General features: G+C 38.9%; 4 protein-coding genes across 7 annotated transcripts; 2 read left to right on the top strand and 2 right to left on the bottom strand.

The window, feature by feature from the left end:
- Window positions 1-410: 410 nt before the first annotated feature.
- acsbg1 (acyl-CoA synthetase bubblegum family member 1) lies at window positions 411-4998 on the bottom strand. The gene is made up of 14 exons (XM_070907492.1): window positions 4952-4998; window positions 4179-4234; window positions 3799-4067; window positions 3592-3680; window positions 3272-3392; window positions 3111-3191; window positions 2871-3020; window positions 2554-2730; window positions 2134-2315; window positions 1753-1986; window positions 1413-1630; window positions 1122-1261; window positions 614-860; window positions 411-484 (listed from the first exon to the last, which is right to left on the bottom strand). Exons 1-14 carry the CDS (start codon window positions 4996-4998, stop codon window positions 411-413), a joined length of 2085 nt encoding a protein of 694 aa, XP_070763593.1.
- A 2054-nt stretch (window positions 4999-7052) lies between these two features.
- dnaja (DnaJ heat shock protein family (Hsp40) member A) lies at window positions 7053-9758 on the top strand. Of its 4 annotated transcripts, none has more exons than XM_070906652.1 (7): window positions 7053-7186; window positions 7741-7915; window positions 8031-8135; window positions 8229-8456; window positions 8551-8781; window positions 8890-8990; window positions 9100-9758. In XM_070906652.1, the coding sequence occupies exons 1-7, from the start codon at window positions 7055-7057 to the stop codon at window positions 9313-9315; spliced, it is 1188 nt and encodes a 395-aa protein (XP_070762753.1). In that variant the 5' UTR covers window positions 7053-7054; the 3' UTR covers window positions 9316-9758. The 4 variants fall into 4 exon arrangements, with proteins under 4 accessions (XP_070762753.1, XP_070762752.1, XP_070762754.1 ...); XM_070906651.1 differs by having other exon boundaries at window positions 7693-7915; XM_070906653.1 differs by lacking the exon at window positions 8551-8781.
- An 18-nt stretch (window positions 9759-9776) lies between these two features.
- On the bottom strand, window positions 9777-11341 carry rps27l (ribosomal protein S27 like). The gene is made up of 4 exons (XM_070906650.1): window positions 11261-11341; window positions 10475-10583; window positions 10132-10242; window positions 9777-10003 (listed from the first exon to the last, which is right to left on the bottom strand). Exons 1-4 carry the CDS (start codon window positions 11264-11266, stop codon window positions 9975-9977), a joined length of 255 nt encoding a protein of 84 aa, XP_070762751.1. The 5' UTR covers window positions 11267-11341; the 3' UTR covers window positions 9777-9974.
- Window positions 11342-12110: 769 nt separating this feature from the next.
- LOC139286167 (ras-related protein Rab-8B-like) lies at window positions 12111-14719 on the top strand. The gene is made up of 8 exons (XM_070906876.1): window positions 12111-12234; window positions 12813-12873; window positions 12961-13021; window positions 13122-13199; window positions 13356-13445; window positions 13561-13626; window positions 13706-13756; window positions 14627-14719. The coding sequence occupies exons 1-8, from the start codon at window positions 12111-12113 to the stop codon at window positions 14717-14719; spliced, it is 624 nt and encodes a 207-aa protein (XP_070762977.1).
- The last annotated feature ends 956 nt before the right edge of the window (window positions 14720-15675 follow it).

The raw sequence follows: 15675 nt of genomic DNA, 5'->3' as shown, positions 1-15675 counted from the left end.
CCGTGTTTTTGTGAGTTTTTATCTGAATCTGTATAAACCATATACAGAGTAACACCTAATATTTACACAAAATATGGGTAATGCAAGTAACTGGTATGATTTTAAAGCAGTAAAATATAGCAGAGAAATATAAATTAGAAACACCTATTTCAGATGCATCAAAATGGTGTGACTTTGTAAAATTCTCAGTGTTGTAATAGCAAGTATTATTCACTATTTAAACTTTTATCTTGGTTTGCTCTTAAATATTATTTAAAAATTAAATATGGTTCCTCTATTATTTAGACATTCTGTACACAAGACACAGATATAATTAAATTCCATGCATGTCCACAAGAATGATGAGATACACAAGTGACACGTGATTTCCAAACTAACAGTTACAATGTAATTTCTCTAGGAACACGACCCTATTCATAGAAGCTCTCTATGACCTTGTGGTACATCTCCAACACGACGGGGCGACGAAGCTTCATTGTGGGACCTGGAGCGAGAAAACAATATAATGAGCAACAGTTCACTGCAGTCTCCACATGGCATGGCTTTCAATACAAAATGCATAATCTATTTAGTATATAACATTGTCTACTGATGGATGTTCTGCTAGATTTACCCAGCTCTCCTCCAGAAACAGAAAAGTCCTTCCTGAGAATAGTCCACTTTTGTATGCGCTGGGCATTAGAGGTGGCTGCAGAGTTGACTCTGTTGATTCCCTCTTGAATTGCCCGGTACACTTCTTTGTCTTTTCCCCCAATGATGTCAGACACCTCGGTTGCTTGGCTGCCTAGCTGTTGGCAAAACACCACAGCTTCCGTACTCAGCTCCTCCGTTGGCTCCATGGTTTCTGTATTGTTACAGCACTGGAACACAGGATTAAATTATAAATATATAGTAATGTATATATTTCCACATAAAACACGGATAATTCTGAAAGTCAAATTCTAATTTGTGAAACCAGTTCTTTTAATTTCTTCACCTAATTCATACTTCCTGTTTTGTTACAAATCTCTACAGGGAGCTTGACAAGAATAACACTAAATGAAAACTAGATAATAAATACCATCAGTTATATAACAGCATGCCATTTTCCATTATCTGAATAAAAACTAATGGCAGATTACCTTTAGGGTCAAAAGCATCGACAAGAATTTCCTCTTGTCGCCTATGAGCATGGCATTGCTGATGATTGGTAGCTCCCTCTTCACTGCTTCCTCTATGGGAACAGGGGGAACGTTCTCCCCTCCAGCAGTGATGATCAGCTCTGAATGGAGAGAGAGGGCACCCTGACATAACGGCTGTTGATGACTCTTAACAAGGATAGTAGAGCTGTATCAGTGCAGAACATCATGCGCTCTGGTGACCTAACACAAGCAATTTACTTACAATAGCCTTATTTGCTCAGATAGCTTTACCTTTAATTCTCCCAGTGATGTACAAGAAACCTTCTTCGTCGATCTTCCCTAGGTCTCCAGAATGCAGCCATCCATCTTCATCCAAAGCCTCTCTTGTTTTGTCTTCCACATTGAGGAAACCCATGAAAATGTTTCGTCCCCAAAAGCAAATTTCACCTGTCCCCTCGGAGTCTATGTTGGCCATTTTGTATCGACAGCCAGGCACCACTTTGCCGCAGCTTCGTCAGAGAAAAGAATTCTTTCTGTTATTTCTGTTTTCCGTTATGTTCATGAAATTAAAAGTCAAAGCACTTAAGCATAACACATTTACACACAATTGTTATGATCCTTGGATTTTTACCTTGGTAGTTTGTAAGCTTTGGGACCTGACATAAAGTGAGGTCCTGTGCTCTCACTCATGCCATACGCCTCATACAGCCAGATATTCAGGCCCAGGAAAAACTGCACCGTTTCATTACCGATCGGTGCCGCTCCAGAGAAGAACTTCTGACAGCAAGACAGGCCCAGCTCAGCCCGAAGCTTCTGCAGCACGAAGCTGTCAGCCAGGGAAAAAAGGAAAGATTTCTCATCATCCCTGAAAAAACAAAAAGTGAAATATCAATATAATTAAATCATCTCTCTTTGAAAAATGCATTCATGTATGTTTTGTGGGGTTTCTTTATTTTATTTAAATCCCCAATTTTTTTCACATTGCACAAGTATTCACAAAATTCAAGCTTACTTTTGCGTACACTTTTGATTGGCTTCCAGACAGACTGACATTGCCCATGTCACCAGTTTCTTTTTCACATATCCACACTCACTGATTCCCTGTTTTATCTTCTCCATCATCTTCTCCCATACCCGCGGGACACCCATGTGGGACGTAGGACAAACTTCCCGCAGTGTTGTTATCAGGCTTCCCTGCAGCGAATTAAGTACATAAAGAGTTTAAAAACACATATATTAAATCTGTCAGTATTTTTAATCAATGCATTTTTAGGAGGTACGGAAAAGCAATTGTGACAAAAACTCTTAGCTGTAACCACAATAGAGCCTTACCTCATTGCTTTTACCTTTAATTGAATAAAAATGTGATAACAAATGTCAAACCTTTAAGATATGCTATTAACATATGCGTGAGATATGCATTTTTATTTACCTTTAAGGCATCTGGCTGTGCAAAGTACACCAGCTCACCCCACTGGATGCCTGTCCAGAGATCATAGATCTGAGCGGCGATGTGGCTGAGAGGCAGGTAGCTCACTAGTGACTCTTGTTTAGTGTCGGCCGGCTGCATGTCCCCGGCCCTGCTGGCATGATTGGCAGTCCATGTGATCTGAATAGTCATCATATATTTAGACAGAAGCCTTGTTTGCGTTTTTCTGCTTTTGCATAATGTGACAAGAAGAACACATGCAGCATGTAGTTATAATAGCATCTGATTGATGGATCAACAATTATCACACGAAAGCTTACATTGTCATGGCTGAGCATGACTCCCTTTGGCTTGCCTGTGGTGCCAGAGGTGTAGATCAGGACGCAGCATTGGTTGGCTCTCTGGCTGCTGATGATGTCGTCTAGTTCTCCCTCAGAAACTTCCAGACCCAGCTCCATGAACTCCTCCCACTGTCCCAAAACAGCAACATACAGCATCACAGCCTGAGCTCGACAGTCTCTGTGACCCGTATGGTTTCATGTGGTGTCAGGAGGACTTACCGAGTAAAGATTGGAGATCTTCTGCTGGGGGTGTCCACTGTACTGCACTATGGCTTTCAGATGGGGCAGTCTGTCACGTATCTATAATATCAAGCGTGAGAAATTTATCACAGCATGTTTTGCATGTGGGTGAAGACCTTAATGTATGTAAGTAACAGTACCTGCAGGATTTTATCCAACTGCTTTTGGTTTTCCACCACGATAATGTTGGCTTTGGAGTCACTAGCCACGTACTGGCAAGCCTCTGGGGAATTTGTGGCATAAATTCCTGTCATTATCCCCCTTTAGGAAGAATACATGTCATCATAGACATAGGAGAAAGAAATAAGTTAGTGAATGTGTCTTTGCAGCAGGAGCTTGATGAGACAATGATAACAGCACAATAACAATTACACAGTGTATACGGATACAGGCTGATTCAGGTCAGTGCTTAGTGTAATGCAAGTCTGGTTGTTGTTGCTGCAGGATGTGTCTTTCTCACCCTGCCATGACGGCACCGACTGCAGAGAAGAACCATTCTGCTGAATTGAATCCCAGTATTGCCACTCCATGGAATCGCTCTAAACCAAGCTGCACACATAAACAAAACAGTTTTCTCTTTTCGTTTTTAACAAATCTGACCATTATTGTCAAACATTGTCAGTTAGTATGCACTATAGATAATAAGTTATCTTTTTGTATAACATACCTTTATAAAGCTCTTGGCTGCTCTCCGGCAGAACTGATAATACTCAAAGAAAGTCATCTTTTCCCATTTGTTGTTCTTCTTGCTGGCGAGTGCGTACATGTTTCCATATTTTTCAACTGAGGCTTTGAACATTTGATGAACTGTGACAGGTTCCTCTGCACACCCCTCTTCTATTCTCAGTCTTACTGAGCCTTCAGCATCAGTGGTCCAAAGAGAATGAGCTAGAGCAAGAAGTGCACCAGCAAACTCCTCTTCTATGTTTTTCTTTCCTGAGATGTGAGAGAAAGCGAATCTGAAAAACAAACCTAGTCTCTCCCACACAGGAATGAAAGCCATGTCTGTTATCCTACCAGTATTAGACCCATGTGCTCATAACTCACCTACAGAGGCATGTTCTTCGCTATCTGTCTGCTCGTGTGCCATAGACTCCTGAACACTGAAACACACAGAGGAAACATGGGCTCCAAACAACTCGTATACACTCCACCTCACTTTGTGGCAAAGGATTGGACTGCTGTTTTCATTCCATCACATGGGTCTAATTTGCTGCATTGTTTACCCAACACAATGTCCGGCTTTTGGCACAGCTAAAGCCCCATAGCTTTGCTTGACAGAGTATATTCAATGAAAGCTGAAAGACTGTTCACTCTCACTTATCAAAACTGTTATTTTGATATATATTTTGTTTGATTTAACCAAAAAATTCGGATGTAGCCTAAAGGTTGCAAACCTTCTATGTCACAAAATACTCTCTACTCTATAAATGAGACTACATTGACCTTTAGCTTCCATTCCTTATCTATGTTCGTGGTGCTATTATAATAGTAGCAGAGGGCCATTTTAATACAAAGTGGACAGGAACATTCATTCAGCAACTTGGGCAAATGTGAAGAATACAGACTAACAAAAGTAGTGATCAGGGACAAAATCTGGTACAAGCGTGTCATCACTCTTCTAATTTTGTATTGTATTGAACTTGCATGCTAATAGGGGGATCTGGTTCAATCAGCCTTAACTAAAAACTATTATAACATATCCCACAGCTACACTGAATTGTTAGCTTCTTCTTAAGAGTATTCTTATTAGAGGAGAGTATAGCATCTTCTCATCCTCTTGATTAAAGAAACAAAAAAGTTAATTCCAGGTTGCTTACCTGTTCTGAAGTTGATCATCTCCCTTCTCTTCATTAGGGAATTCCATACTGTTAGTTGGTAAATCTTCTGCTAGTGTGGCTCTGGGTTTGCTCAAAGGAGACACCTTTCAAAATCTGACTGCTGTGAAGCAGAAAATCTGTTCTTGTTGGACCAGTACACCCTTTAATATTTCCACATGTAGGCCTATGTTTCAGGAACTAGTAAACTAAAAAGACGTGCAGTTCCAAAAGCCTCATGAAGCCGTTAATGGTTGCGAAACAAATCAGAAAGTCCACATGTGCAGTGAATTGGACCGTTCGCTCAAGACCACGTCCTGAATTTAAATCAGCTCTAGTCTTTTCAAATGTAAAACAGTGTGATTATTATCTTCCCTTAAATCACACACAGAAAGGTAAAACCCCAATCATATCAATACTACACTTTAAACTTTGACCATGGTGGTGATATGAGTAGGATAGAAATTATAACAGCCTAATATTTGAGTTTAGTATTTCAAATTGGCTTTGTGTGTGGCTCAGTTAATTCAAAAAGTTGAATAGAGCTTTAATACTTCATTTAATCATTTTGAAGTGGACCCTGTGGTCTTTAGCTAGTCAAGACAACATCTGCAGCTCTTAATTCAGTATCTAAATCAACATCAATTAGACAAATGCTTTACATTTTGCACTCATACAATCATCATTGCAATCATTACTGTGCAATATTTCTGTCTGTTATGTAAGGTACAGGTCCCCAAGAGTCCTCTGCAAAAGCAGGAATACTTTACTTTAATACTATAGCCCAGAAATCAATGGTTATTTTGATAAATTACCCTATTCTTCCACTGAGTTATTTCCAGTTTGCTCCCATACTTTAATAGATATAGCAGAGCCAGGCCAAAGCATACATTCTAACTGTTATTTATTTTTCTGAAGTGGTAAATATTTATCAAAAATGATATCAACTTCGAGGTACTTGTACTTAACACTAGTATTTCTATTGTATGCCACTTTAAACTTCTTCTTCACTACATTTCATTGGGAAATATTGTACTTTTTACTCCACTACATTTGATAGCTTCAGTTACTAGTTATTTTGCAGATTCACATTATTAATGCAAAATACAATCAACAAATAAATTCAGATGTATTATTATAGATGAAGCTTCCCAGCACTATATAATAGTTAGAATTAGCCCCACCTTTACCAGCTGCAACATTAAAGTGGTGCTTACACATTTCTGCATCAATAATACAATTTGTTTTCTTCTGAAATGGGTCATTCTGTATAATGAGTGTTTTATACTTTCAGTACATCTAGCTGTTTATGTACTTCTACTCAAGCACATTTTTGAATGACATTGTATTTGTGCACTGTTACATTTGTACTGAGTGACTTCTTCCACCATTGCTTGACCCACTGCACTTTTATCAACGATATACCAAACCATGGTAATGTAGACTTTAGAAGATTTAGGTCAAATTATATAACAAGCTGATCTGGCAAACCTTCAGCCCCCCTCCCTCTTGCCTTTTTTTCCTCTCCAGTCTTTTCTAGACTCCGTAGTCCCTGCCCCCCTCTTCTCACAGGAGCTCTCCAGAAAGTTCTGCGCTGTCGAGCGACTATAAGCACCAGCCATCTTCCTGCAGCAGTCAGCGGCAACTTACTCGGGAAAGAGCTAGCACAGTCACATTAACAACACCTGACAAGTAAGTATATTGTAACGTTACTATCATTTGAACGAATATTTAGCTATACAGCTCATAATTGCTAGCGGTTTCATTCAAACTTGACGTAATATAAGCTAGTGTATGGTTTACAGGAATTGTCAGTTACCCACATGTGCTGTCTGTGGTAACGTTTCCTGACGTCATCTGTTTGAGACAAACGTTACTGCATTTTAAACGTGGGTTAACGTTTTATAACGTCTTTTGAGCTAGCGGTCGTTCTTGCTAATGTGAATTTAAGTTATTAGGTAATATTAGCTAGCGTTAACGTTTGACGATGTTTGACATGTGACTACTTCGCTAACGATCGCATTGGATCCTTGGACAAAATAGTGTCAGTTTTATGAAATATTCTAGCTAATGTTCTTCTGGCTTGTTTTGTTTTAGGTTGTCACCATGGTTCACGAAACCGCCTACTACGATCTCTTGGGCGTCAGGCCCAACGCCTCAGCGGAGGAAATCAAAAAATCCTATCGAAAACTCGCATTGAAATACCACCCTGACAAGAACCCCAATGAAGGAGAGAAGGTGAGTTACATATAGCGTTAGAGACCTTTATGGTGTCCCCGCAGCCGTGTATGGACTGTTGGAAGTGCCCTTTCTAATTTTAAACTGCACGCCTGGTTGAATTGACAGTGGGAACTTTCTAGAATGATCTAGTCGCAGCTCCTGTTTAGGTACAGGAAGATTAGCCCTCCTGACCCTGGGTTGAAATCATGGATGTATGATAATATCTTATCATAATAATATCTTATCATACATTCATGGTTGAAATGCTTCAATGTCAGGAAGTTGTGAAATTAATGTTTAAAATAAAATGAATGAAGTGGTTGTTTACTGTCCTTGTAGACAACATCTTAACACTGAAGGGCTCATTAGGCTGATGAATGTAGAAAGAACTGGGTTTGACACATTACTGATGTCAGTTATCTGCACATTCGGAGGCATTATCATAAAACATGCTCAAGACATCAGGACATTCTGGAAACATGAAACTAATCAGCCATTACCACTTACTAGAGAGAAGAGTGGAGGGAGTCATTTCAAACGTGACTTCATGTTTTTTGTTTTTATTTCCACAGTTCAAGCTTATATCTCAAGCATATGAGGTGCTGTCAGATCCAGGGAAGAGAGACTTGTATGACCAAGGAGGAGAACAAGCCATCAAAGAGGGAGGCATGAGTGGAGGAACTTCCCCAATGGACATGTTCAACATGTTCTTTGGAGGTGGGGGAAGGATGCAGAGAGAGAGAAGAGGTAAGATATATTTTATTACAGTTTTATAAGTAATCTAGCAACAGGGCATTTGTAAGTTTATATATTCAAATACCTATAACTTGTATAACTTTTTAACATGCTTTTTTTCCTGTAGGGAAGAATGTCGTCCACCAGCTTGGTGTTACACTGGAGGAGATGTACAATGGCAGCACCAGGAAGCTTGGACTTCAGAAGAATGTCATTTGTGAAAAATGTGACGGTAGGTAGTGTCGTATTGTTTGTTTTTTAATCCCATATACAATAAATAATTGTTCAAAAGTTCAGTAAAATGACAGTATACTGTTTATTACAGGTTATGGTGGGAAGAAAGGTGCCATGGAGAAGTGCTCAAATTGCAAAGGAAAAGGAGTACAAATCAAGGTGCAACAGATTGGGCCAGGCATGATTCAGCAGATCCAAAGCATGTGTGCAGACTGCCAGGGACAGGGCGAGAAAATTAACTCAAAGGACCGCTGCAAGAACTGCAATGGACACAAAGTAGAACGCAAGAAGAAAATTCTTGAAGTTAACGTCGACAAAGGTACGTGTTTTTCCCATCTGAGATACTACTACTAGTTAGCAGTCTAAATTTGTTTTGCAACACAAACTAAACTGAAGATAAATGTGTTTCGCAGGCATGAAAGATGGTCAGAAAATCACATTCAGTGGAGAAGGCGACCAGGAACCGGGACTGGAGCCTGGGGATGTAATCACTGTGCTGGATCAGAAGGAGCACCCCGTTTTCCAGAGACAAGAAGATAATTTGATAATGAAGATGAACATCAAACTTGTTGAGGCCCTGTGTGGTTTCCGGAAGACTGTTCAGACATTAGACAACAGGATCCTCATCATCAGCTCACAGCCAGGTAATTGACTGAGATCAACTGGCCTCCAGCACTGGCTTATCTGGTTTTTAGGTTGACAATATTTGTAATTCAAATTTCATGAACATCTGCCTTTTTTTTAATCAACAGGTGAAGTAATCAAGCACGATGACATCAAATGTGTTCAGAATGAGGGCATGCCACTTTACAGGGATCCTTTTGAAAGGGGACAGCTCATCATTCAGTTCCACGTAAGACACTGAGCGCAAAACATTTCACCAGTTTGACACAATTTGGGATTTAAATCTCTCTGTCAGATTCTTTGTTGCAGTGAAAAGCTAATTGTAATTCATCCCACAGGTGGAATTCCCAGAAAAAGACTGGCTCCCAGAGCATCTCATGTTCCAGTTGGAAAGACTGCTTCCTCCCAGGGAGGACGTGATGATGACTGATGACATGGAGGAGGTGGTGCTCTGTGAGGTGGATGAGCGGACAAAAGAGAAGAACTACAGTAGGGAAGCTTACGAGGAAGACGAGGAGGGTCCCAGAGGTGGAGTGCAATGTCAGACGCAGTAATCATAGTCTATGGTATAAACATGTTGTTGGGTGTGTGTGTTTTTTTGTTTTGGATTTTCTTTTTACTTTTTTTGTGACGGACGTACCTTTGAAAAAAGTCCTGTTTTTCACAAAGTAATACACTGCAAATTAGTAACATTATGTTTAAAACTGTTTCCAATGCCATTGTTTGTGCAACTCTCCTGGGACACAGATGTGCAAGTGGAGTACTCATTTCACATTTTATTTGTGCTTCCCAAGTTATCAAAACTGTATTTTGGTGTTACTGTCTTATATGTTCTGTATTTAAGATCCATGTCTTTTATATGTGTAAGTTTCCTAAGAAATCTATGGCACAAATCATTTCTTTTCATTCAAAAAGGACTACTTGTATGCTTTCTGTGAAGGTAATTTCAGTCATGACAAACATTTTTGATTATTTCTCAATAAAAATCTCAGAATGAGTCAACTTTTGTAATAGCTTTATTTATTTACTTTGTGAAATTTTACATATCTTCCATTATTAAAAATGTTGCTAGTTTATAAATTTGTCATAAAAGTTGGACATCTATACAGTGACAGAACATGTCATTAATGAATGCACAACTACATCGTAATCAAAGGAAAATACTGGATTTTTCAACAGCATGGCTTAATTACATTAAGTGTGCAATCCCATTTTAATGTTGCTTCCTCCTGAAAGAGCAACCTGTAAAGAAAAAATGAAAATGAGTTAGACTTTGGGATATGTACAGCTTAAAAGCTTTGCTTTATACTCTTGACTTTAACAGAGTATATAGCACTAGCAGTAATTAAAGTTTTTTGTGGATGTTTTACCCTCTGTCAGTCTGGCCTTTCCTCCCCTTGACTGGCACAACACAGTTGAGCATCCCACACAGAGTACCACTGTCTGTGCATGGCTGAACACGGTGGTGATCTTGTAGCAGCCTGCAAAGACACAGTGTTAAGACTGCAAAAAATAGGCCCAACACATATACTGTCATAAATGCACTAAGTGAAATTTAAATGAATGTCATGTATGTAATGTGATGTAAAGGATGGCTAAATCACAACAAAAAACATGCCAGGAGTAAATCAGTCAATTTGTGATCAAACAAATGGCCTTAAAACACTGCCTCAAGCCTACGCAGCAGGACCTAAATCTACTGCATTGGTATACCTGGACATTTCACGTCCATAAAGTAAGAGTTAGGACTCTGAACAAGTCTTTTCTTTTTATGTTGTCTTCTCTCATGGTCAACAGAAGGGTGGAGGAGGTCTTTGGCCAGCTAGAACGAATAAAAAACACAAATCAGTTGTGACATTTCATTTAACAGACAGTTTTAAGTAATTAGACCTGAGCCAGGTTCAGTAATATAAGTTTGGATGCGTAATATATCAAGGTAATTACGGTACATTATCTATCTGATCCCACAATTACTTAATAAATGCTTCAATGATTATAACGTTACTCTTGTGATTAACAAGGTAGTTGGTCATTTGTTGTGTTTTTCAATCTACAACACAAATAAGTCAAATTGCTAACGTTTTAGCATGAACGATGGAACAACACTGTACCGTAAGTACACACACTTCAGTTTTACATAAAAGAAATGTTAGTTAAATTGACTAGTAAGAAACCGTAAAGACGGGCCTTGTGTAAAAAAAACAAACATTAGAATACAGATACCGACTGTTTCGTGGCCGGAAAGTACTCCGCTAGAGTTTATATAGCATTCACGTTTGTTACAGTCGCGTTTCAGCAAGTAGTCGCTACCCGTGCCAGACAGGGCTATGTTAGCTAACTTTCACTCCATGTGCTGGCGCTGCTTCATGTCAACAACACAACTAAAGAGGTTTCAGACCGCGAACACAACTACTGCACCGTGTGAAACTCGACAATAGGAAGCACTGACAGCTGATAACACTTTATATCAACTATTATTAACAAAACATTGTAACTTACAGGCATTTTCACCGTGCTAGGCTCGCCTTCCTGTGCATACGTGGGTTGGTTGTACAGAAACAAGCTGTATAACAGCAGGAACTGGACCGGGGAGGGCACATCACAGAATATTGTCAACAGGATATCTTAAAAACTTGAGCTCGGCCTTCAGTGGAACTTTGTAAAAAAGTTAGGTCTTAAGCCAAGGGAATAGAGATAGTATTGGTGTGGATCCAATTGCAATATTTAAAAAAAAAAAAAGATTTATCAAAAGAAAGATAGGGGTATTGTGGATTTTTGCCATTTTCTCATGAACTACTTAAATTAACCTGCATGCGTCATTTTTAGCTTATTGATGTGTTTGTTATATTTGTAATATTTTATTTTCAGTATATTTTTTATAAATAAAATTTTTTATAATATCAGAATAATACACATTTTGTAAAGCCTTCCTCTGAGCTCTCATGTTTTTGGGGGTTTGAGCTTTGCCAAACAAATTTTTTGACACAGAAGAGCATGAAATGGGTGTAACTTACATGAGGGCATTTTAATGAAAAAGGAGGTTAAAAAGCGTAAAATCTTTGTTCATGCAGGCCTTTAGTTTTTCAAATCATTATCATTGGAGGTATAGACTACTACGAAACATTATGGTATGTTGCAGTCACCTCATGATAAAATGTATCAAAAAGCAGAACCTGCTTGACCCCTTTAAACTACATGGACCACAATGCAAAGCGGAAAGCGACGTCACCCATCTCGGCACCGGTCTGCTGCCAGTCTGCCACAGACAGTTGAGGATTTCCAGACGGGGGATCCCGGCTCCGCACGGCCTTATATTGTCGTTAAACGTTGGTGTTTATAGTGTGTATAAATGGCGAAAACGTACGATTATCTCTTCAAACTGTTGCTCATCGGAGACAGCGGAGTCGGCAAGACATGTCTGCTGTTCAGATTCAGCGAGGACTCCTTCAATACCACCTTCATATCCACAATAGGTGAGTACCCTGCAGCCGCCCCTAACGATAAATCTGACATTATGCATGCCCATATCAACTGAATATAAAGCCTTACTGCATTGCATTAGTGACGGTCAATATATAGTCGTATGAATACCTATAGGGTAGCAATTCTTTTATGATATTATACAGACCCTCAATGTTTAAAGGGGCAGCAACTGCATAAAAACAAGACAATGGGACTTCAAATTATAATGATCTCCTGTCCTTGATGGCTCATAGACACCAATAAGGTTAAATATAGAATGAGATCAAAACTATAGTCATAATTTTTTTTACCTCTGGAAACCTTGAAGCCTTTTTTGTCCCATTCAGAATTGCCATAATATTGTTATATCCTTGATAAAGCTCTACAGTACACTACGGCAGCTAGTTTTGCTGTGACATTGAATGATGTCCTCCCACAACTTGACAGGATTAACAGTCCATAAAAAGTTCTGCCTGGTTTGCGGGGGCATCTTAGCCATGTGAATTTGTTTTTATAATATCATGTAACTAATCAATGCAGCAAGTATCAGCCTCTATTGTTCTATCTGTGTTTGTTTATTCAAATGCAGGAATAGACTTCAAAATCAGAACAATAGAGCTGGATGGAAAGAGAGTCAAGCTTCAAATTTGGTGAGTGTAATTTGGGTAGGCTTTTTTTCTCTTCTTGTGTGACACGAATTTGACCATTTACCATTAAAGATAATTTGATGTTTCCAGGGACACTGCAGGACAGGAGAGGTTTCGCACCATCACTACAGCCTACTACAGAGGAGCAATGGTAAGTCTGCACCTCATCCTTCACTTCCTCCCTGTGGGTTTATCTTACATATCACAGGGTCTGAGATATTGTTGCTGAGGATGACTATTTTTCTTCACAGGGCATTATGTTGGTCTATGACATCTGCAATGAGAAGTCCTTTGAAAACATAAAAAACTGGATTAGAAATATTGAGGAGGTGAGCTTTGAATGGAAACTTATCAGTAATTTAACTCATATTTTTGTATAAAATGAATTTATATTTGGTAGAAATTGCTGTTTGATATTGTTACTATGTGCTGAGAGTAATACACGCACAACTTTGCAGAATGAGTCTTTCTCTACTTTCTCCCAGCATGCCTCGTCGGATGTGGAGAAGATGATCCTGGGTAACAAATGTGATATGACTGACAGGAGACAGGTGTCCAAAGACAGGGGTGAAAAAGTGAGTCTCTGCAGCCAGTCATTACTAAGCAGCAGTCTCAAACAAACTGAAATGCTGTGCACTTTTCCAATTTGCATTGAGTGACACTAACATTGTATTTTTTTATCTCACATAGCTGGCTATTGATTATGGAGTGAAGTTCTTGGAAACCAGTGCAAAGTCTAGCTTAATGGTAGAAGAGGTACGTTTTTTAACCCTGAAAGCACCACGTAACATGACTGATAAATATGTACATGTAACATTTTGTTTTGTCATCCTAGGCTTTTTATACCATGGGACGAGACATATTACATAATCTGAGCTCAAAGACAGTAAGTGGTTAAGAGATTCTTTTAATAGATGCCAATGCCGTAATTTCCACTAGGGATGTGGGGTGGCATGTCCCCTCAAAATGTGATTTTTGTCACCCCCACACTTTTGTAGTTTCAGTTGGATTTATTCACTGAAATAGTCTTCTTACTTTCCAGCCGCCATTTTTCATTTGAGAGAAGAGAGAAACTGATGAAAATGTTGATATGCTCATCTAGGTTGCTTTCAATTATTCCTGCACTCACAGCAATTAAGCTTTGCCAGCACTAGCGAGTGCTCGGCGGCCTTTCTTTGCCCTGTGTTTCACCTCTCAGGCTACAAAGAGGTTCCATCACTCCCCTCTGATAGGTGGATGTTTGTACCTGCAGCCTGATAGGAGGACTGCAAGCAAGATAAAGGGCTTGAAAAAAATCTCCCAACTCCTTGTTTTGAGAAAAAATAAATTATTTGAATATATGTTTTTGTTTATATCAATATTCTCCTAAAAGATATGCAAGAATTGAACAACCTTCAAACATAAGGCAGTAAATGACAGTGCCCTTTATTGTAAAGATGCATATACAATATTTATCATAAAGTATGAGCGCTTTATTAATGAAAACCAAATGTTTTAATTGACATTAGTGTATTAATAGTACTGCAATGGACATAACATTTATAATTTTACAAGCCTGATACCCAGTTTCATAATAATGTGTATTTGCTAGATTGGTGTGAATATAAATGCAGGAAATAGCCTCTTTTTTCACACACACACACACACACTTGTGAAATTAAACCTACGCCCTTGACAGTTGCTACATTTAATGTGAAGTCTCACTCATTTAATACTGTATTCATTACATTTTTCCACTCATATCTTTTCTCGCTAGACTGACAACAATGCCGGAGGATCAGGCAAACCAGTCAAGATCACAGAGAAAAAGTCGAAGAGAATAAAATTCTTCAAGTGCTCGCTCCTCTAGGCTGCTCATCTCCGGCGTTCACGGCTCTTGCGTGACTTTGCGTCCTCGCGGCAGCAGCAGCAGCAGTGGTCATATTCAGAGGGCCTTACTGCCAGCTGAAGCTCACAGATTCACGAGTGGTTGAGAGGCCATCCTGATCTGCTGACCAGAAGAGGATCATTGAGGAATGAGGCCCAATACTGTATATCCGCTCATGCAAAAGACTTGTGCATGATTGCCAGCATTGGTTTGTAGCTGGCCCTGCAGCGTCCTGTTGGCATTTATAATACCTCTGTTGGATCTCATGAGAATATCTTAGTTACACATAGTTGTCTTACAAATGGGAAAAAAAAGTAAACATTCAGATTCTTTCATAAAGTGTAGCATTGTTTTATACGCACTACCTACTGTCATATTTACTATGATGATGCTGTCAGATAGACATATCAAGTCTCAGCATTGATTGTATTTGTGTAAATTCATTTATATTGACAGGCCTATAGTCTCCTGTTGCACTGGCATCTTTTCTATTTGTTCATGTGCCTAGAAGGAGTCACAGAATTGTGACAGAAAAGTATATGTATAAATATAACGATTGTATTCTCTTATTATTGTTTATTCTTTATAATGAAACCTTTATTTAAACAGGTTTCTGTGTCAAAATGAAACTGTGAAAGGTTGTTTGTTTCTTGGGAGATGTACTTACTTACTACATATTGTTATGCGATTGTCAGTATTTGCATGAAAGTTGTAGGGATACCTCAGAGTGGATCATTATTAAGCACATTTTACAGTATCTGAAAAGAAAACATTTACAGACAGTATTTGAAAGTGTGAATCATATAAAGGAAGTTCGTGTTTTTTGCTGTTCACATATTGTATATGTCAGCACAACTAACTGTTGTGTATATACTTTATTTTCACCTTGAAATGTAGACATCCAACATGTGCCCTTTACACCTCCAACATCAAAACAC

The sequence above is a fragment of the Enoplosus armatus genome, chromosome 6 (assembly GCF_043641665.1).
Source record: "Enoplosus armatus isolate fEnoArm2 chromosome 6, fEnoArm2.hap1, whole genome shotgun sequence".
Classification (NCBI taxonomy): Eukaryota; Metazoa; Chordata; class Actinopteri; order Centrarchiformes; family Enoplosidae; genus Enoplosus; species Enoplosus armatus.
Note: the sequence above shows the minus strand (reverse complement) of the source record. Positions and strands in the feature narration are given on the sequence as shown.